Here is a 21899-nt window from a genome sequence, read left to right as displayed (position 1 = left end):
TAATTAAAGACTGACCACTTTCTTCCCAGAGCTCTGATATGGCAGAGTTATACACATTTATACACATTTCACTGTGCAATTGTACTATGTATAACTGTGCATGTGACAAATAAACCTCTTTGACTTGAGTTGAGGCTGGTTTTCCACCTGCTAGATAGCAATAGTTGTTTGGGATACCAGCTTGTTGTGGTATGTGGGCTTTGTCTGAAAACTGGAAGAAAGTGGCGCCACTCAGTCTTCTATTCCTCATATTACTTGCAAGTAATCCTTTTTTCAATACTTCTCCTGTAAATAAACCTTATATACTTTTACTCATTCCAGACTCTTGGTAGTTTTTCTACAACAGTGGCCAAAAGAAGTCCTCTACAAAAACCTGTTGTAAAAACATTACAAATTCATACTTTTCCACATTTCTTGCTCAAATATTTCAATAAAGTTTAGTTCTAATAAAACTACCAAATATGTAGTTATTCAAATAATTTAAACCTTTAAATGCCCATCTAAATGATAGTAAAGGCTTAAAAGATCAAAAGAAAACCACATTACTTTCAGTAAAAACAGAAGAAAGCAGCCAAATTAATCTGGGAATGAGTAAAGTAATCCTAGGATTAAGTAATGTCTCTGGTGTTCGTTTCTCATCCTGCGTTCCCTGCTTGTTCATGCTAGCTGTGTTAGCATCCAGGGATTTAACGGCTACATGTTCTGCTGCTCAGACTTGTTTTCATCAGAAAGACATCGATGGTGGCCATGCAGCTGATCATCCAGCAGATCCACACTTTTAATCAATGGTGGGGAACCGTGGTGCTCGAGGGCTGCAGTCCTGCAAGTTTTCAAGGTTTTCCTGCTCCAACACACCTGATTTAAATCAGATGGATCCAACAGCGTTATCAAGTTCTGTACAGTGACTCATTCATTTGAATGATTAAAGTTTAAACTGGGAAACATTGAAAACTTGCAGGAAAACTGGTTTAAATGGTGAGCAGACCCCATTGCCCCCATCAATCTCCCATGCAGGAGACCAGAGTTCGAGTCCCCAGGAGACGATTAACAACACCTTCCAGTTGGGTTTTTAACGCTACTGCCTAGCCACTGTAAGACGCTTTGGATAAAAGCGTCTGCTAAGTGACTGTAATGTAATTCATGTATAACCCTCTCACTGATGACTGGTGAAGTATCCTTCCCCTCAACAATTTACAGTAGCCCAGACATGAAAAATAAAACACTGACTGTAACGTGACAGCATTTAGATTGTTGCTGTCCTGGTTTAGAGGAAAATTGATTTATTCAGTTCATTGCAATTTACAGTTTACCACAATCCCAGGTACTAGTGACTATCCTGACTGTCCACTCACATCACATTACAGTCATTTAGCAGACGCTTTTATCCAAAATGACTAACAATGGCAGTAGCATTAAGGGTCTTCCATAAGGACCCAACTAGAAAGTGTTAATATTTGGCCCCTGGTAGGTTGGAACCCTCGTCTGGCACATGGAGGACAGATGCTCTGCCATCCGAGCTAACCAGCCAAAACACCACATGTTAAATGACGTGTAGGCCAGAGGAGCCGACCAGTCAGAGCAGACCTGGATTCCTGCAGACCAATTACATACCTTCGGTCTTGATCTTGAGCGCGGTGCGAACCAGAGCAAAGAGCGTGGCGTTGAAGGTCACCATCCCATCAGCATTCAGAGGCATGTTCATGGCAACCAGACGCTGAGATGAAGAGGAAGAGGAGTACATGGAGTAGGGCTGGATGATATGGTCAAAACTTGCATCATGATATATTTCTTAATTTCGGTCGATAAGATATAATTCCGATATCGATATAAACAAAATAAAAGCCTCAGAAAAACTGCCAAAAATGCCACAACAGATTCTGTAAAACTAAAAATTATTTAGCCAACTCTATGAAACTCCTCCAGTATAACATTTTAGAAATAAAACCGTACAATAAATTAATATTCACCTTTTATTTGTATTTAGCAAGGCTAAATTAGCCTTCAGCGAAAGAAATTTCAAATCACCATGGTTGCATTAAGGCCCAAGACTAGTTCCCCTCAACCATCTTATCTCCATGTTTTAGGAAATTCCTGTTTACCACCAGATGGACAATTGTTGACCTAACACTGGGTTCTCAGTCTACACTAATTTTGCATTCAGAGGACAATTGATTTGCAATCAGACCTGAAAACTAACTCATTAACTTCAAAAGAAGAAACATTCTTAATCTAGGACTGAGTGTCAGCCGTACCAGGGAACGTCTCAAGCCTTTTGTTGATTAACGACACTTCAGGCCATCGTCCCTGAACATTTGCACATATAAATCACCCAACCTGGACTCTCTTCCCCCAGTCAGGACTCAGAGAACATTCCTCCCCACATCTGTACTTTGTTAAGAAGTGTCAGAAACAATAACTTTTCTCTTGCAGGACTGTTTTGAACAAAGTTCTTATAATTGCCTTAAATGTCTGATTTCTGTAAAAATAAATTTTTAAAATAGTTCCACACATCAGGAAACCACCAATGTGACTTGAACGGGTTTCCTGCGATGTACCGTCTCATGGATTCTTACCATGGATCCACATCTCCTCCTACTGGCCGTTTTAAGGTTTGCTACCGCGATCACAAACCAAACTTTAAATAGTTTACAGAAACTTTTATCTGTAAATATCCATAACAGAACAAATAGAGTGTGATTGTAAATATGAACTTCCTTTACAGGTAACGGATCCTCAAAGTGTATTTTGTTCCGTCAATGAAGTGGTTAAATGTGTTTATGTCTCATGAATAATTAACTGCCTACAGTAATTAAAAGTTGTGTGTTGCAGCTCCAAACACGATATTCATTTGTTTTTATGAAATGTGTTTTATAATCTACTTTCTGTTTGACTGGCATATGGGGAAATAAGTTTAATCTTACATAGACTGTGATTAAACATCTAGGCCTTTGTATGTAAATGAAGCCAATCGCGCCAATATTCTACACTGTGATTGGCCAAACCACACCAAACCCGCCTTAGCCAGTAAATATTATCAGAAAACTTACAGATTTCAAGTCAGGAGTCAAGATGAAAGAAAGAGGAGAGAGAATTGGTACCGAAAAACAGATCTGTACGAAGAAACAAATCCATGGCAAATTCATTAGAAGGTTCAACTTAGTTTTTGTCTTTTGTTCGTGTTTATTAGTTTATGTTTTTGATATTTTTGCTCAAAGCAGCCCAAACCCGTTGCTACACAACCAAAATATAAACTTTTGTATCCGGCACGAGAGATATTCCAACATTTTTAATTACTTTTCCTTTTTGAGAAGAACTTTGGGAAAGTCAGTCCAAAGTTCAGTTTTCTGAGCCAATTTCTCCCAGAAGCGTTCTGATCCATAACGCTTAATTGTGGACATTTCCAACAACAAGGCTCTGATTGCGGTTCCAAGCCTCCGGAACCACACCAGCCAACTGGTGCCAGTGGAGTTTGGGAATCAACCCGGTTCGTCTTGGAAGCTGATCCAAACCGTTTTGGACGAGCTGTCGTCTGCCGGGTACCAGACGACCTAAGGGACCTCGTACCGAACCGTCTCGTAGGCCCTACCACCTGCTCCAAGGAAGACCCAACCGAGCCTCCAACCGGGCCTAGCTGGTGTCTTTGAAACGCTGGATTTTATTCTTTTCACACCAAAGTTCATTTAGTTATTGACGATTCTGAATTGCTTTACCACATTCCTGGTTACTCCAAAATGAACTAAATGCTGCTCATTAGTTAGTTAATTTTCCCATATTCCAAGCTGCGTAAGATCCAGATATTATTTTCTTTATAATCTCTGATTTAATTTGATTTCAATCTTCACTTTTGTTTATTTCATTTTCCTGCTTCATTTCCACTGTCTTTTAAGCTGGTTCACCCTCCCAGCGCAACAGAAGGCCGGCAGAGTCTCTAAAGCGATATTGATAATTTAATAATTTCTGACATTAATTTCTCTTTGCTGTTAATTGATTATTGGTGTTTAATAAATGGTTTACTTTATTGAAATTTAGAAGCGTTTCGGTGGTTATTTTTGGATGGAATCAAGGTTCCTTCAGATGTTGAATTCGCAACTTCAGATATGAGAATTAGACTGGATTAAAATCAATAATTTTATTAGAACCCCACTCATGGTTTTCTCTTCTGGACCGTGGATTACTTAATCAGCTTATACAGAAGAGTGGTGCCCTACTTCGAGGAAAATTACAATTATAAGGTTTCATTAATTTTGATATTAATTTCTACCATCAAGGTTTTACATTAATATCGAGGCATTAGGCTACACCATCAAAGGTCAAACAAAACTTTTACCTTTCTGTGAGTTCTGAATGGAATAGGCAGACACAATCGCAGGTAGTAATCTAAAGAAGGTTTAATACCATAGGTCAGTTGGATGAATGCAGGCCCATGAACCAAGACTAGACAATGAACAGAGTGAATTGATGGTATAAATAGGGATGTGGACAGTTGTTGGTTATAAGGCAGATTGGTGAGCACCGGTGGTATTCAGCTTGGCAGAATCAGATGGGTTATGGGTATTGTAGTTCATTCCAGGGATCAGTATTCAGGAGGGGAGGAGCGTGCTGGTGGAGGAGGTGCAGGCTTGACGCTTTCTCAATATTAATATCTTTAACTTTAAACTACAACACTTATTATGTTATTCTTAAAGATTTTAACAATGGGGTTTCAACTAGGCTTAAAAATAAAAGTACGCAGAACTTCTACAATAAACAAAAAAAAAAAACGAGTGAGCAACAACTGGTGCTTCTACTCAGCGTATTCTGACTCAGCATATTCTGTGTGGAAATGCTTCAGATGCACTGCTGCCTGATCAGCAAAACACAACAAGACTAAATTTTTCAGTCAATATTTTCAGTCAATATGTCTGCGTAACACTGGATCCTCATTGAGAAAAGTTGAACTACATTATGGTCCCCAAAAGTCTCCTATAATACCAGAAAATTTTGCTAGATCTGTCGCTAGTAGCTTAAAAAAGTCACTAGAGGGGAGTGAAAACGATCAGGACAAAGTCGCTAAGTTGGCGACACTGAGCCAAACCACTTTCATACTATTGAGTTCCTCTTTCCTTTCTTATCAACTATCTCGTCTGATTTCTCTGTGCTTGTAGAAGCTTGTTCAGTCATGTTTGCAATATGGACATGAGAACTTGTTTTGTAGCTAAAACTAGCAACGTTGGAGCTTGGCCTAGCCTAGCCTTCTACCTTGCGCTAAGCACAGCCAGCTGCTGCTGGGCTTGGTCGGGTTCATTGGTCGGGTTCATTGTTCCAGTTCATTGGTCGGGTTCATTGTTCGGGTTCATTGGTTGGGTTCATTGGTCGGGCTCATTGGTCGGATTCAATGTTTGGGTTCATTCGTTGGGTTCATTGTTCGGGTTCATTGGTCGAGTTCATTGTTCCGGTTCATTGTTCGGGTTCATTGGTCAGGCACATTGTTCCAGTTCATTGTTCCGGTTCATTGTTTGGGCTCATTGTTCGGGCTCATTGGTTGGGTTCATTGGTCAGGTTTATTGGTTAGGTTCATTGATCGGGTTCATTGGTCGGGTTCATTGATCGGGCTCATTGGTCGGACTCATTGTTTGGGCTCATTGGTTGGGTTCATTGGTTGGGTTCATTGTTCTGGTTCATTGATCGGGTTCATTGGTCGGCCTCATTGGTTGGGTTCATTGGTCAGGCTCATTGTACCGGTTCATTGGTCGGGTTCATTGTTCTGGTTCATTGATCGGGTTCATTGGTCGGGCTCATTGGTCGGGCTCATTGTTCCGGTTCATTGGTCGGGTTCATTGGTTGGGTTCATTGTTCCTGTTCATTGTTCCGGTTCATTGGTTGGGCTCATTGGTTGGGTTCGTTGGTCGGGTTAATTGGTTGGGTTCATTGATTGGGTTAATTGGTTGGGTTCATTGATTGGGTTCATTGTTCCGGTTTATTGGTCGGGATCATTGGTTGGGTTCATTGGTGGGGTTTATTGGTTGGGTTAATTGATCGGGTTCATTGGTCGGGTGAATTGATCAGGCTCATTGGTCGGACTCATTGTTCGGGCTCGTTGTTCGGGCTCATTGGTTGGGTTCATTGGTGGGGTTTATTGGTTGGGTTAATTGATCGGGTTCATTGGTCGGTTTAATTGATCAGGCTCATTGGTCGGACTCATTCTTCGGGCTCGTTGTTCGGGCTCATTGGTTGGGTTTATTGGTGGGGTTTATTGGTTGGGTTAATTGATCGGGTTCATTGGTTGGGTTAATTGATCAGGCTCATTGGTCGGGCTCGTTGTTCGGGCTCATTGGTCGGGCTCATTGGTCGGGTTCATTGATCGGGCTCATTGTTCCGGTTCATTGGTCGGGTTCATTGGTCGGGTTCATTGATTGGGTTCATTGGTCGGGTTCATTGGTCGGGTTCATTGGTCGGGTTTATTGGTTAGGTTCATTGATCGGGTTCATTGATCGGGCTCATTGGTCGGACTCATTGTTTGGGCTCATTGGTTGGGTTCATTGGTCGGGTTCATTGTTCTGGTTCATTGATCAGGTTCATTGGTCGGCCTCATTGGTTGGGTTCATTGGTCAGGCTCATTGTTCCGGTTCATTGGTCGGGTTCATTGTTCTGGTTCATTGGTCGGGCTCATTGGTTGGGTTCGTTGGTCGGGTTAATTGGTTGGGTTCATTGATTGGGTTCATTGTTCCGGTTTATTGGTCGGGATCATTGGTTGGGTTCATTGGTGGGGTTTATTGGTTGGGTTAATTGATCGGGTTCATTGGTCGGGTGAATTGATCAGGCTCATTGGTCGGACTCATTGTTCGGGCTCGTTGTTCGGGCTCATTGGTTGGGTTCATTGGTCGGGTGTATTGGTTAGGTTCATTGATCGGGTTCATTGATCGGGCTCATTGGTCGGACTCATTGTTTGGGCTCATTGGTTGGGTTCATTGGTCGGGTTCATTGTTCTGGTTCATTGATCAGGTTCATTGGTCGGCGTCATTGGTTGGGTTCATTGGTCAGGCTCATTGTTCCGGTTCATTGGTCGGGTTCATTGTTCTGGTTCATTGGTCGGGCTGATTGGTTGGGTTCGTTGGTCGGGTTAATTGGTTGGGTTCATTGATTGGGTTCATTGTTCCGGTTTATTGGTCGGGATCATTGGTTGGGTTCATTGGTGGGGTTTATTGGTTGGGTTAATTGATCGGGTTCATTGGTCGGGTGAATTGATCAGGCTCATTGGTCGGACTCATTGTTCGGGCTCGTTGTTCGGGCTCATTGGTTGGGTTCATTGGTGGGGTTTATTGGTTGGGTTAATTGATCGGGTTCATTGGTCGGTTTAATTGATCAGGCTCATTGGTCAGACTCATTGTTCGGGCTCGTTGTTCGGGCTCATTGGTTGGGTTCATTGTTCCAGTTCATTGGTCGGGTTCATTGTTCGGGTTCATTGGTTGGGTTCATTGGTCGGGCTCATTGGTCGGATTCAATGTTTGGGTTCATTCGTTGGGTTCATTGTTCGGGTTCATTGGTCGAGTTCATTGTTCCGGTTCATTGTTCGGGTTCATTGGTCAGGCACATTGTTCCAGTTCATTGTTCCGGTTCATTGTTTGGGCTCATTGTTCGGGCTCATTGGTTGGGTTCATTGGTCAGGTTTATTGGTTAGGTTCATTGATCGGGTTCATTGGTCGGGTTCATTGATCGGGCTCATTGGTCGGACTCATTGTTTGGGCTCATTGGTTGGGTTCATTGGTTGGGTTCATTGTTCTGGTTCATTGATCGGGTTCATTGGTCGGCCTCATTGGTTGGGTTCATTGGTCAGGCTCATTGTTCCGGTTCATTGGTCGGGTTCATTGTTCTGGTTCATTGATCAGGTTCATTGGTCGGCCTCATTGGTTGGGTTCATTGGTCAGGCTCATTGTTCCGGTTCATTGGTCGGGTTCATTGTTCTGGTTCATTGGTCGGGCTCATTGGTTGGGTTCGTTGGTCGGGTTAATTGGTTGGGTTCATTGATTGGGTTCATTGTTCCGGTTTATTGGTCGGGATCATTGGTTGGGTTCATTGGTGGGGTTTATTGGTTGGGTTAATTGATCGGGTTCATTGTTCCGGTTTATTGGTCGGGATCATTGGTTGGGTTCATTGGTGGGGTTTATTGGTTGGGTTAATTGATCGGGTTCATTGGTCGGGTGAATTGATCAGGCTCATTGGTCGGACTCTTTGTTCGGGCTCGTTGTTCGGGCTCATTGGTTGGGTTCATTGGTGGGGTTTATTGGTTGGGTTAATTGATCAGGCTCATTGGTCGGGCTCGTTGTTCGGGCTCATTGGTCGGGCTCATTGGTCGGGCTCATTGTTCCGGTTCATTGGTCGGGCTCATTGGTCGGGCTCATTGTTCCGGTTCATTGGTCGGGTTCATTGGTCGGGTTCATTGATCAGGCTCATTGGTCGGACTCATTGGTCGGACTCATTGTTCGGGCTCATTGATCGGGTTCATTGGTCGGGTTCATTGGTCGGGTTCATTGGTCGGGTTCATTGATCGGGCTCATTGTTCCGGTTCATTGGTCGGGTTCATTGATCGGGTTCATTGGTCGGGTTCATTGGTCAGGTTCATTGGTCGGACTCATTGTTCGGGCTCATTGGTTGGGTTCATTGGTCGGGTTCATTGTGTAGCATGTTTTAAGATTTGCTATGGAAAAAGGAAATAATGTCTAGGCTAGAATCAGAAGTTTCTAGATGTCAGCTCAGGGAGGTGCAGGTACAGCAATCACACAGGCAGAATTTTGTCTTTCAGTGAATTTATATCATAATACGGTGGAACCCAAAAAAAAAGTAACAGTATGTACAATATTTACAATCTGCAGAATAAAGGGGGAAAAACAAGTTCACAAGGTTCAATTTCAAGAGTTGACTCTTCCAAATGATTCACAACATATAATGAGCCAGTATGCAAACTCAACCCAGCTGAAATTGTTCCATCATCATCACCAAGTTGGGTTATCATTCTGTTCACCTTTCACAATGCAGTATGTATGAGTTGTCCAATAATAAACAAAGTCCATGAAAATTGAATAAATGTCCATATGCGCGCTATTCAACCAGTGTAAATGTGAGCGGTGAGCAGGACAAAAAGATGGGAGTGGGCTGGCTTTCAAACAGCCTCCTACCAGACTGCAGAAGGTTGGTGTGTGTTGCAGGGTTCAAACTCTTGAGTCTAGCTTGCCATCCGGAAGGATCTGTACCCAACAGGGCACACCTGGCCAATCCTCTTAAAAATCCATCCCACACGAGAGCCCTGGTGTCAGCTGTGAGTTTGCAGCGTCTGTTGCAGCCTTCCCATACTCCCACACATCTGTTGGTGGAGTAACACAGATGGCTTGTATGGAGACTACCAGGAAGTGGAACTGGCTGAATAGAGGTCATGTGACCAAATGGTGCATTCATAGACAACCAGGAAAACTCAATAGGGATATCTAACATGACCTTTAAGAGGAATTTTCATATGGGTTACATCCTCCCCGCCTCAAAACGTGCACGTCCCGGTGCATGTCAAAACCGGAGACAAAGGAGAGAATCGCTAAAGACGGTTAATAGCGACTGACTGACAAAGCATCAGACAACCCAAGTAACATCGTCTGAACCACAGAAATCAGTGGATTACCACGTGTAACATATTGCAATCGGTCAGGCGGTACTCTTCGACGCCATGAACGTCTAATAGTAACGTCAGCCTCATCAGAGTCATGACTAGATGGTTCTACAGGATCAGACTCGTCAGGTGAATCTACAATAAGTACGTTGTCAGGATCAGGTAAGGCTGTAGTCTGGTCAAGAAGATTAGTAGGGTCTTCAGGTTGGACCTCAACAGGCTCGATGTTAACATCTGGCAAATCCTCCACTGCAGATGACTCCACTACTGAAGATGGTGTACTGGACGCAATATGTACTGGCTCCAATTCTCTTTGATCCTCCATGGTGGGATTTAGAGTAGGGGTGTGAAACTTTTCCACCGTGAAGTGTACTGTAGATGGGCTGAGATCACCAGAAACCAAGCATTCAATGTCCTCCTCATCAGCAGGGGGATCTTCAGAAGCAGGAGGGTCTGCAGAAGATTCCAGATTTCTGCTCCGCTGCTGTGTCTGAGGGTTATGGACAAGCGAGTTCCCCATGTCTGGTAAGGCCCCATTACTGCCCTCTAGGGAACCACATGGAAGAAGAAGGTCTCGATGTAATGTCCTTTCAGGTCCATCACCACTTTCAGGCTTAACCCTATAGACGGGAAGATCTCCAGCTCGGTGGACCACAGTGTAAACCTCCTGCTCCCATTTGTCAGCAAGTTTATTTTTCCCTCGTAGGCGAACATTCCTCACAAGAACCCAGTCTCCTGGTTCTAGTGCAGATGGAATTACACTACCATCGAAACGGGCCTTGTTCCGGTCAGCAGTTTTCGTTGCTATTTTGGATACCATGTTGAAACTTTCCTCCAACCTTGTTTTCAAGGATTCAATATATTTGGAATAACTGGTTTTCTGAGTCTCACGTACTGGTAGATCAAATGCAAGATCCACCGGTAATCGTGGAGTTCTTCCAAACATAAGTTCATAGGGACTGAATCCTGTGACCTCATTCTTAGTGCAGTTGTACGCGTGAACCAGTGGTTTTACATGTTCCTTCCATCTAGATTTCTTCTTATGTTCAAGAGTTCCTAGCATGGCCAACAGTGTTAGATTAAACCTTTCCACTGGGTTCCCCCTGCGATGATAGGGAGTGGTACGACTTTTCCGTATTCCAGCCACTTCACACAAATCTTTAATCAGTTTGGACTCGAAGTCTCGCCCCTGATCAGTATGGATCCGTTCTGGTATGCCATAATAAACGATGAAATTTTCCCACAAACATTTCGCCACAGTTTTTGCTTTTTGGTTTGGTGTGGGAATTGCAACAGCAAACTTAGTGAAATGGTCAGTTATAACTAGGATATCTTTTATACTGCTGGCATCTGGTTCAAGGCTTAAAAAGTCCATACACAGTAACTCCAGGGGTCGTGATGTTGTTATGTTGATAAGTGGGGCTGCTTTTTCCGGCAAAGCCTTCCTCCTTACACAACGACCACAGTTCTTGATCTTAATTTTAACATCTCTCGCCATCCTAGGCCAGAAAAATCTGGAACGGACAAGGTCAAGGGTACGTTCGATTCCCATATGGCCCATATCATCATGCAGGTTTCTCAGAACTGATGGACGTAGCTCCTCAGGAAGAACAAGTTGGTACACGACATTGTCACTTTCTCGCCTCCTTCTGTACAAGATTTCATCCACCAACACCAACTTGGACCATTCCCTTAGATAGTAAGGAAGGTCAGGGAGCTCAGCCCGTGCTGTTGGCGGAACCTTTTCTCCAGTCTTAATCTGGTGGATAAGCTCTCGTATACAGGAATCAGCTTGCTGCTTTTCTTTAATATCAACAGCAGAGATGACTGGTAGCTGGTGAAGGCCTTCAAAACTACAGCTGCTAGGGATGGTGTCAGCTGTAATTGACAGGGTCTCGACAAGTGTAAACCCAATCTGACCGCGGTCATCCGGCTGTGTAGCTCGTACCAGATGACTTTGGCAGATTGCGGTCACAATGTCTTCAGAGATGTCATCAGAATCAGCTGTATGCTGAGAGATGAATCGATGGATAAGTTCATGGTCTTTCGGAGAGCCATCACTGGAACACAAATGAGGACGTCGTGAGAGAGCATCAGCGTCACAATTTTGCTTGCCAGCCCGATACAGTAGCTTGAATGAATAGGTGGACAGGGCAGCCAACCAGCGATGTCCTGTGGCATCCAGTTTCGCTGAAGTCAGAATGTAGGTTAGTGGATTATTGTCTGTAACCACTGTGAAATCTGCTCCATACAAATAATCCTGAAATTTCTCAGTGACACTCCATTTCAGGGCGAGAAATTCAAGCTTATGGGCTGGATAGTTGCTCTCACTTGCTAAGAGTCCACGGCTAGCATAGGCTATGACTCGCAGTTTGCCTTCTTGTTCCTGGTACAAGGCAGCTCCCAGTCCCGTCACACTTGCATCAGTGTGGAGGATGTAGGGCCGAGCAGGATCTGCAAACCCAAGCACTGGGGCAGTGGTTAGCTTCTCAATCAGCGTCTCAAAAGCAAGCTGGCAATCAGTACTCCATCGTTCTCCGAATGGCTCATTTGGACGGTATAAAGGTAGTTTACTTGATCTTGAGCTCTTTGAGTTTCGGACAGGTGCATGCCCCCGAGTCAGGTCATTAAGTGGCTTGGCTATCACAGAGTAGTCTTTAATGAAACGGCGATAATACCCTGCAAAACCCAGGAAAGACCTCAGCTGTTTCAGTGTCGTTGGAATTGGCCAGGTTTTTATAGTTTCAATCTTCTCTGGGTCTGTTTGAACACCGTCTTCAGACACAATGTGGCCTAAGTAGCGGACTGATGTCTGAAAGAATCGACATTTCTCAGGTGATAACTTCAGCCCATACTCACGCAACCGGTTTAAAACTCTCAAAAGTCTGCACTCGTGCTCCTCCACGGTGTCAGAAAATATTATTAAGTCATCCAGGAACACCAGTACTTCTCTTAGATGAAGGTCGCCCATACATCGTTCCCTCAAGCGTTGGAATGTGCTTGGCGCATTGGTAACTCCTTGGGGCATCTGGTTAAACTCCCAGAAGCCGAGGGGAGTAACAAAGGCGGTCTTTGGCTTATCTTCCTCACTCATCTCAATCTGATAATATCCAGACTTTAGATCGAGGACTGAGAACCATTTGGAACCAGAAAGGGCTGAGAATGATTCTTCCAGATTAGGTAGTGGATATGCATCTTTAATTGTTTGAAGGTTCAGCTTGCGGTAATCGATACACAATCTGACACTCCCATTCTTCTTCCGAACCACCACGACAGGCGATGCAAAGGGAGATGAAGATTCCCTGATAACACCAGCCTCCAGGAGCTCACGTAAATGGCAACGGACAGCTTCATAATCCTGTGGATGGATAGGTCGTGCACGTTGCTTGAAAGGTGTACTATCATGAAGTGGGATGTGATGTTGTACTGCAGATGTGCGTCCAAAATCCAGGTCATGTTGTGCAAAAACCCCCGATACTGCATCCAGTTTCTCAGCAATTCGTTTTTTCCACTCGGGTGAAAGCGGTGATTCACCAAAATTGAGGTTCAGGATGGATGACTGTCCCTTGACCGAAAGCTGGGTGACATGATGTTCGAAAAGAATGCTGTGGTATGCCTCCAGCTCTGCGATGATGCTGAATGGTGGAATAAACATATCTTGCTCAGACTCATTGGTGATGACCACAGGCACCTTATATGGGGGAAGAGCTGGAAGGGTAATTAAGCAACTGCTGACACAGAGACCACCAGGGAGGGTGGAAGCAGGATGTTGCATCAGGACACTCTGGCTAGACAGTGGAGTTGAGACTTTGGCCGAGCCCTCAATGACGACAGTGCGGCCGGCCGGAACACGCACTGGAATCTTGCTAGGAAGTCTTACAAGCCCAATGTTGCCATGGTTTCTTTGCTGTTGTGACAGCCGTAGGGTCTTCAAAACAGCTCTGTACCCATGAGTCTCAGGTTGAAACGTAGAATGTCCATCAAGATACAGTTCGTACAGCGGCTTTAAAGTATTCATGCCGATGAGCAGAGGTGCAGGAGCGTCAGCATGTACATCTGGGACAACAAGTGCTAGTGTTTGTATGTCATAACTATCACCAATGAAATCCTTGGGAAATGTGATGGAGATCTCCACGTACCCGAGGTAGGGAACACTATGACCAGCGGCACCTTCTACATGAAGTAGATCATGAAGTGGATATATTGGTTGCTCATGAAGATATTTGTTATAAAAGGATACAGGTATTGTGCTCACCTGGGATCCAGTATCAAACAAGCACTGGTGGGTTTGACCTGCAATGTTGATTTCTGCTGTGCACTTTGGGCCAATGAGCCCATGAGGCACCTTGACTGTGGGCTCTGGGCTGGTCTGTTGTAGACAGGCAGGGTACACAGTCTTCTTCCTCTTCTCTGCGGGACAGTTTAGGTCCTGCACAGTTCCTGTGTGTCCCACAACAGGAACTGATTCTAGTTTAAAGGTTCATGAGAAGATGGATTATGTCTTTGCCACTTAGGTTTCCTTTCGCTGAACTGTTTGCGCTTTGTGTTTACCAGTGCTTGGTTGGGACGGTTCTCACACTGTGGCCTTATATGTCCGTCCTCACCACAGCGAAAACAAAATCCAGGCTTTACATTGGAAAGTGGGAGATTTGGGGCAGTTCTTGGTTTCTGGGCCAGCTTGGGGACAGATGAGCCTTTTGCAGCAGAGTACTGGTGAGACTGGGAGTGCAGTGCAGCAGTCACAGCAGCCAGTTGTTGTTGCACTTCCGCCATTTGCTTTGTGAGAGTAGACAGGGCAGCACAAACTCCTCTCTCTTCTTCAAATGCAAACTGTGCTTGAGCAGAAACCCTTTGCTTAGATGGTCCCAAATGCTGTTTCATACGTTGATTTTTTGTAGCGTCACGATCTTCTTCAGGTTTTAACAATAACAACAGTTCAGCAAATGAAGGTGGGTTTGTTTTTCTCCGTTTTAACTGCAGCTCAGAAATGAGGGTATTATCCCAGCATCCCCTGCAAAATTGACTCAGGAGATGCCTATGCACTTCACTAGGTTTAACTCCTCCCCTCTTTACAGCCAGACTGAGGGCTACTTGCAGCCTCTGCAAATAAGCAGACGGCTTCTCACTTGGATCTTGCAAAGTGTCCATAAATTTTATGTACAGTTCCTCCCCGTCCTGCACTGTCCCATAAGCTGAATCAAGATGCTGGATGAATATTTCAGCAGGCAGATCTGAGCTAAGATGTTTCACAATGTCTGCAGCAGGTGGCAGCAGGCTGTCCAGGATCTGTCTTGATCTTTGCAGTGCAGAAATGGATGGGTCTTTGAGAATGAGATCCACAGCAGAGCGCCATGTGTCGAAATCTATTTCATGCTGTGGACGGGGTGTTTTCCCGGAGAACATGCGCAATCTGTGCAATGAACCGGTGTTGATATCATCACTCTTAACAATATGCTCCACTACATACCACTGCACCTCCGGTGGATTTAAATCAGCAACAGACAAGTTCATATTAGGTGCAGGGTGCATAGCAGGCAGTGGGGAAGAAGCAGCCATATTGTGGGTAGGTGGAGGGACAGCCATTTTGATTTCTGGCAGAGTTACTTGTCCTTCTGTGGATCCCTCAGTTTTAGTTGGGCTTAACTCAGCAACTGCCTCATTGATTTGGGTCATCAGCTCTTGTAATACCTCTGCTAAATCTTGACCAGACAACTTAGCCACCTGTTTCAAGTCAGCTAAATAAGTCTTTGTCTTAGAACAGCCCACGTCTGCAGCGTAAACGTTAGACAACCTTTTAACACAATATTCATTATTTGCAGATTTAAATGAATACGGTAAGAGAGGACCCAACAGTTCAAAAGGCGAACCAGTTTTAAATTCAACAACAAGCATGTTATGATATTTGCTTCCAGGTGAATTTATTGGAACCGAGCGCTCTACAGCTCCATACTCAAGCAGAAAATCTTCCACCTCCTCAGTTTCCCATTTTGGAATGCCACTCACCAACACCGCGTTTGGTAATTTAATACCGAGCGACTCCAGCACGTCCATATTAAATTAGTGATTGGTGAGACTGTATGAAAATAAAACTATAGAAATATTTAATATATGAATATATAAATTACTGTACCACAACCTCCTGGCTAGCTTGCCAATTGTAGCATGTTTTAAGATTTGCTATGGAAAAAGGAAATAATGTCTAGGCTAGAATCAGAAGTTTCTAGATGTCAGCTCAGGGAGGTGCAGGTACAGCAATCACACAGGCAGAATTTTGTCTTTCAGTGAATTTATATCATAATACGGTGGAACCCAAAAAAAAAGTAACAGTATGTACAATATTTACAATCTGCAGAATAAAGGGGGAAAATCAAGTTCACAAGGTTCAATTTCAAGAGTTGACTCTTCCACATGATTCACAACATATAATGAGCCAGTATGCAAACTCAACCCAGCTGCAATTGTTCCATCATCATCACCAAGTTGGGTTACAATCATTCTGTTCACCTTTCACAATGCAGTATGTATGAGTTGTCCAATAATAAACAAAGTCCATGAAAATTGAATAAATGTCCATATGCGCGCTATTCAACCAGTAAACGTGAGCGGTGAGCAGGACAAAAAGATGGGAGTGGGCTGGCTTTCAAACAGCCTCCTACCAGACTGCAGAAGGTTGGTGTGTGTTGCAGGGTTCAAACTCTTGAGTCTAGCTCGCCATCCGGAAGGATCTGTACCCAACAGGGCACACCTGGCCAATCCTCTTAAAAATCCATCCCACACGAGAGCCCTGGTGTCAGCTGTGAGTTTGCAGCGTCTGTTGCAGCCTTCCCATACTCCCACACATCTGTTGGTGGAGTAACACAGATGGCTTGTATGGAGACTACCAGGAAGTGGAACTGGCTGAATAGAGGTCATGTGACCAAATTGTGCATTCATAGACAACCAGGAAAACTCAATAGGGGTATCTAACATGACCTTTAAGAGGAATTTTCATATGGGTTACAATTGGTTGGGTTCATTGGTTAGGTTCATTGGTCGGGCTCATTGGTCGGGCTCATTGGTTGGGTTCATTGGTCGGGCTCATTGGTCGGGCTCATTGTTCGGGTTCATTGGTCGGGTTCATTGGTTGGGTTCATTGTTCCGGTTCATTGGTCAGGCTCATTGGTCGGGTTCGTTGGTCGGGCTCATTGGTCGGGCTCATTGTTCCGGTTCATTGGTCGGGCTCATTGTTCCGGTTCATTGGTCAGGCTCATTGCTCCGGTTCATTGTTCGGGCTCGTTGTTCGGGCTTATTGGTTGGTTTCATTGGTCGGGTTCATTGGTTGGGTTCATTGATCGGGTTCATTGGTCGGGCTCATTGATCGGGTTCATTGGTCGGGCTCATTGTTTGGGTTCATTGGTCGGGCTCATTGGTCGGACTCAGTGTTCAGGCTCATTTGTTGGGTTCATTGGTCGGGTTCATTGGTTGGGTTCATTGGTTGGGTTCATTGGTGGGGCTCATTGTTCCGGTTCATTGGTCGGGTTCATTGGTTGGGTTCATTGTTCCGGTTCATTGTTCGGGCTCGTTGTTCGGGCTCATTGGTTGGGTTTATTGGTTGGGTTCATTGTTCGGGTTCATTGGTTGGGTTAATTGATCAGGCTCATTGGTCGGGCTCGTTGTTCGGGCTCATTGGTCGGGCTCATTGTTCGGTTCATTGGTCGGGTTCATTGGTTGGGTTCATTGTTCCGGTTCATTGGTCAGGCTCATTGGTCGGGTTAATTGGTCGGGCTCATTGGTCGGGCTCATTGGTTGGGTTCATTGTTCCGGTTCATTGGTCGTGCTCATTGGTTGGGTTCATTGGTTGGGTTCATTGATCGGGTTCATTGGTCGGGTTCATTGGTCAGGCTCATTGGTCGGACTCATTGTTCGGGTTCATTGGTCGGGTTCATTGGTTGGGTTTATTGGTTGGGTTCATTGGTCGGGCTCATTGATCGGGCTCATTGGTCGGGCTCATTTTTCCGGTTCATTGGTGGGGTTCATTGGTTGGGTTCATTGTTCCGGCTCATTGGTCAGGCTCATTGGTTGGGTTCAGTGGTCGGGCTCATTGGTCGGGCTCATTGTTCCGGTTCATTGGTCACGCTCATTGTTCCGGTTCATTGTTCGGGCTCATTGGTTGGGTTCATTGGTGGGGTTCATTGGTTGGGTTCGTTGTTCCGGTTCATTGGTCGGGCTCATTGATCGGGTTCATTGGTCGGGCTCATTGGTTGGGTTCATTGGTCGGGCTCATTGTTCAGATAGATAGAAGTACTTTATTCATCCCATGCTGGGAAATATAGGTGTTGCAGCGGTACAGTCATTTAGCAGTTGTGCTTCTTAAGGTAGCAAAAAAATAAGACACAGTATAAAAATTTCAATACTTACAAGACTTATACAAGGAGATATTTAGCTATACACAGTAAGAGTGAGAATAGCCAGCAAATAATATAGTCCAGTGCAATGATTAGTAGTGAAGATGAGGAGTTTAACTGTGCAAGGTTGATCCAGTCAGTGCAAAAATTCACCAGTTACAACAGTCACTCATATTGTTATCTCTGAGACCATGATGATGAGTTAAACAGTCTTATTGCGTGTGGCAGGAAAGATTTCCTAAAGCGGTCCTTGAGACAGTGAAGCTGTCTGAGCCTTTTGGAAAAGGAGCTCCGCTGTCTGTCCAGCACAGGGTGGAGAGGGTGGTCAGGGTTATCCAAGATAGATAACAGTTTGTTCAGTGTCCTCCTCTCCACCACTGCTTCTAAAGTGTCCTGTCTGCAGCCAATGACAGAGCCAGCCTTCCTGATCAGTTTGTTCAGTCTGTTGGTGTCACTGGCTGCAATGCTGCCCCCCCAGCAGACCACAGATGAAAACAGGGCACCAGCCACCACAGACTGGTAAAAGATTTCCAGCATCTTGCTGCACACGTTGAACGACCGCAGCTTCCTCAGGAAGTAGAGTCTGCTGCAGGCCTTCTTGTACACAGCTGTGCTGTTGGTCTTCCAACTCAGTCTGTTATCGATAGACACTCCCAGGTATTTATATTCCTCAACCGTGTCCACATCACTACCCAGGATGCAGAGGGGCTGTGGAGCTGATCCCTTCTTCCTGAAGTCTAACACCATCTCTTTGGTCTTGTCCACATTAAGCAGCAGGCGATTCTTACCCGCCCACTCCACAAATCCGTCCACCAGCCCCCTGTACTCCTCGTCCCGTCCACCACTTATACACCCAACAACTGCAGAGTCGTCAGAATATTTCTGAAGGTGACATGACTCTGAGTTGTACTGAAAGTCTGTGGTGTATAAGGTGAACAGGAATGGAGAGAGCACAGTGCCTTGCGGGGCTCCTACATCACTCATCACCACATCAGACAGGACACCGCCCAGCCGGACAAACTCCGGCCTGTCTGTCAGGTAATCAGCGATCCAGGAGACAGAGGACCCGCCGACACCCATCAGCCGCAGCTTCCCACTCAGTAAAGAAGGCTGGATGGTGTTGAAGGCACTGGAGAAGTCAAAGAATGTGACTCTCACAATGCCTCCACTACCATCCAGGTGCGAGTGAGCTCGCTGCAGCAGATAGATGACAGCATCATCCACCCCCACACGTGGCCGGTAGGCAAACTGCAGAGGGTCGAGAGAAGGTTTCACCAGCGGCCTCAGGTGGGCCAACACCAGCCTCTCCAGCACCTTCATCACATGTGATGTAAGGGCAACTGGACGGTAATCACTGAGGCCAGATGGAGATGACTTCTTAGGAACAGGAACCAGGCAGGAGGTCTTCCAAAGTTGTGGCACCTTCTCCAGGCTGAGGCTCAGATTGAAGAGGTGCTGGAGAACTACAGACAGCTGGCTGGCACAGGTCCTCAGTATCCTGGGGCTGATACCGTCCGGGCCAGCAGCCTTGTGTCTGTTCAGTCTCTCCAGCTGTCTCCTCACCTGCCAGGCTGTTACAGTCAAGCCAGGGTAAGGGGTTGGGGCGGGGGGAGGTGTTATGGGTTGAAGTCCAGTCTGATCCAGTGGGCTCACTGTAGGGGGGGGGAGGGGAGAGCAGTGGAGCAGTTGGAAGAGGAGGGGGGAGGTGTGGGATGGCTGGGGTAGGGGCAGAGGAGACGGGGGCAGTCTGAGAGCTAAACCTGTTGAAAAAGGTGTTAAGCTCGTTAGCGCTCTCCCTATTACCATCAGCCAACCTGCCTCTCCCCCCACATCCTGTGATCTCCTTCATTCCAGACCACACCTCCCTCATGTTGTTCTTCTGGAGTTTGGCCTCCAGCTTCCTCTTGTAAGAGTCCTTACACTCCCTCAACTTGTCCCTCAGTTGGTGCTGCACCCTCCTCAGCTCCTCCCTGTCTCCAGACCTGAAGGCTCTCTTCTTCTTGTTGAGTAGGGTCTTCAGGTCGCTAGTGATCCACGGCTTGTTGTTTGGGAAGCATCTAACAGTCCTGGAGGACATGACAGTGTCCTCACAGAATTTGATGTATTCCGTGATGCTGTCCGTCATACCGTTGATGTCCTCCCCATGAGGCAGGCAGAGTGCATCCCAGTCTGTGCAGTCAAAGCAGTCCTGCAGGGCCTCCTCAGCCTCCTGTGTCCACCTCCTCACTCTCCTTGTGGGCACAGGCTGCCGCCGGACAATAGGCACATACTTTGGTGAAAGCAGAACCAGGTTGTGATCTGACCTGCCCAGGGGGGGAAGGGCGGTTGCACTGTATGCTCCCTGGGCGTTTGCATACAGTAGGTCCAGAGTTTTATTGTCCCGAGAGGAGCAGTCCACATACTGAGTGAAGTCAGTCAGTGTTCTGTCCATGCTAGCATGATTAAAGTCCCCTGTGATTACCATGAAGGCATTTGGTTGCTGCGTCTGCAACCGGGAGACGACGGAGCCGATGACGTCAGCGGCGGCCTCAGCATCAGCTGATGGGGGAATGTAAGCAGTTAACACAATGGCTGATGTAAACTCTCTTGGCAAGTAATACGGCCGTAGCCCAACAGCCAGCAGTTCCACGTTTGGGTTGCAGAGACGTTCCTTGACACGGATGTGTCCGGGATTGCACCAACGTTCATTCACATAAAGCACAATCCCTCCTCCCTTCTTCTTACCGGTGTCTGTCACGTCTCTGTCCGCCCGCACGGTCACAAAGCCAGGTACACCAACGCTGTGGTCCGGAATATGTGAGTGCAGCCACGACTCCTTAAAACTCAGTAAACTGCACTCACGGTACTTCCTCTGTGTTTTAATCAGCGCCGCCAGCTCGTCCATCTTGTTCACCAGAGAGCGCACATTCCCCATTATGATGGCAGGAACAGCAGGCTTGTATCTCCCCTTCCTTGCCTTCACCCTCACTCCGGCTCTGCATCCCCGGCGTCTCCTCCATAGCTCCTCCGGGATATCGTGCCTGACCCCCGGCGACAGTACAGGTTTACTCAGCGCTAACAGCTGGTCGCGAGAGTAAACAATGGGCCTGCCACTGTGAGCGTGGCAGTAGCAATAAAAGTGAAAAGAAGAACTTGGAGCATACAAAAACCATTGCTGTTCTGTTGCAATAAATTATAAACACAGCAAAAAACCAAAGGAAAGATAAAATAAATACTAAATAACAGTAAAAGCACCCGCAGAACTGGAGCTGCTGCAACAGGCGTCCGACCAGGACGGAGGCGCCTAACATGGCTCATTGGTTCAGGCTCATTTGTTGGGTTTATTGGTCGGGCTCATTGGTCGAGCTCATTGGTCGGGTTCATTGGTCGGGTTCATTGGTCGGGCTCATTGGTCGGGCTCATTGTTCCGGTTCATTGGTCCGGTTCATTGTTCTGGTTCATTGTTCGGGCTCGTTGTTCGGGCTCATTGGTTGGGTTCATTGGTGGGGTTTATTGGTTGGGTTCATTGATCGGGTTCATTGGTCGGGTTCATTGATCAGGCTCATTGGTCGGACTCATTGTTCGGGCTCATTGTTCAGGCTCATTGGTTGGTTTCATTTGTTGGGTTCATTGGTCGGGCTCGTTATTCGGGTTCATTGATCAGGCTCATTGGTCGGACTCATTGGTCGGGTTCATTGGTGGGGTTTATTGGTTGGGTTCATTGATCAGGTTCATTGGTCGGGTTCATTGATCAGGCACATTGGTCGGACTCATTGTTCAGGCTCATTGGTTGGGTTCATTGGTGGGGTTCATTGTTCCGGTTCATTGGTCGGACTCATTGGTTGGGTTCATTGGTTGGGCTCATTGTTCGGGCTCATTGGTTGGGTTCATTGGTGGGGTTC

General features: G+C 45.9%; 1 protein-coding gene and 1 long non-coding RNA gene across 2 annotated transcripts in view; one reads left to right on the top strand and one right to left on the bottom strand.

Annotated features, from left to right (window-relative positions):
• The window catches only part of cacna1fb (calcium channel, voltage-dependent, L type, alpha 1F subunit), a 137415-nt gene that overhangs the window by 15399 nt on the left and 100117 nt on the right, over positions 1–21899 (bottom strand). Inside the window, exon 43 of the mRNA XM_042003786.1 lies at positions 1612–1714. Within this exon, the coding sequence (XP_041859720.1) occupies positions 1612–1714 (103 nt within the window). The remainder of the gene's footprint in view (positions 1–1611; positions 1715–21899) is intronic.
• Positions 5245–6467, top strand: LOC121651044. The gene is made up of 3 exons (XR_006012379.1): positions 5245–5291; positions 5552–5577; positions 6449–6467. It is a non-coding gene; the product is annotated as an uncharacterized LOC121651044 (long non-coding RNA).

This window comes from Melanotaenia boesemani, chromosome 13, assembly GCF_017639745.1.
Source record: "Melanotaenia boesemani isolate fMelBoe1 chromosome 13, fMelBoe1.pri, whole genome shotgun sequence".
Taxonomy (NCBI): Eukaryota; Metazoa; Chordata; class Actinopteri; order Atheriniformes; family Melanotaeniidae; genus Melanotaenia; species Melanotaenia boesemani.
The sequence above is the reverse complement of the archived record's forward strand: the minus strand, read 5'-3'. Positions and strand labels throughout refer to the sequence as shown.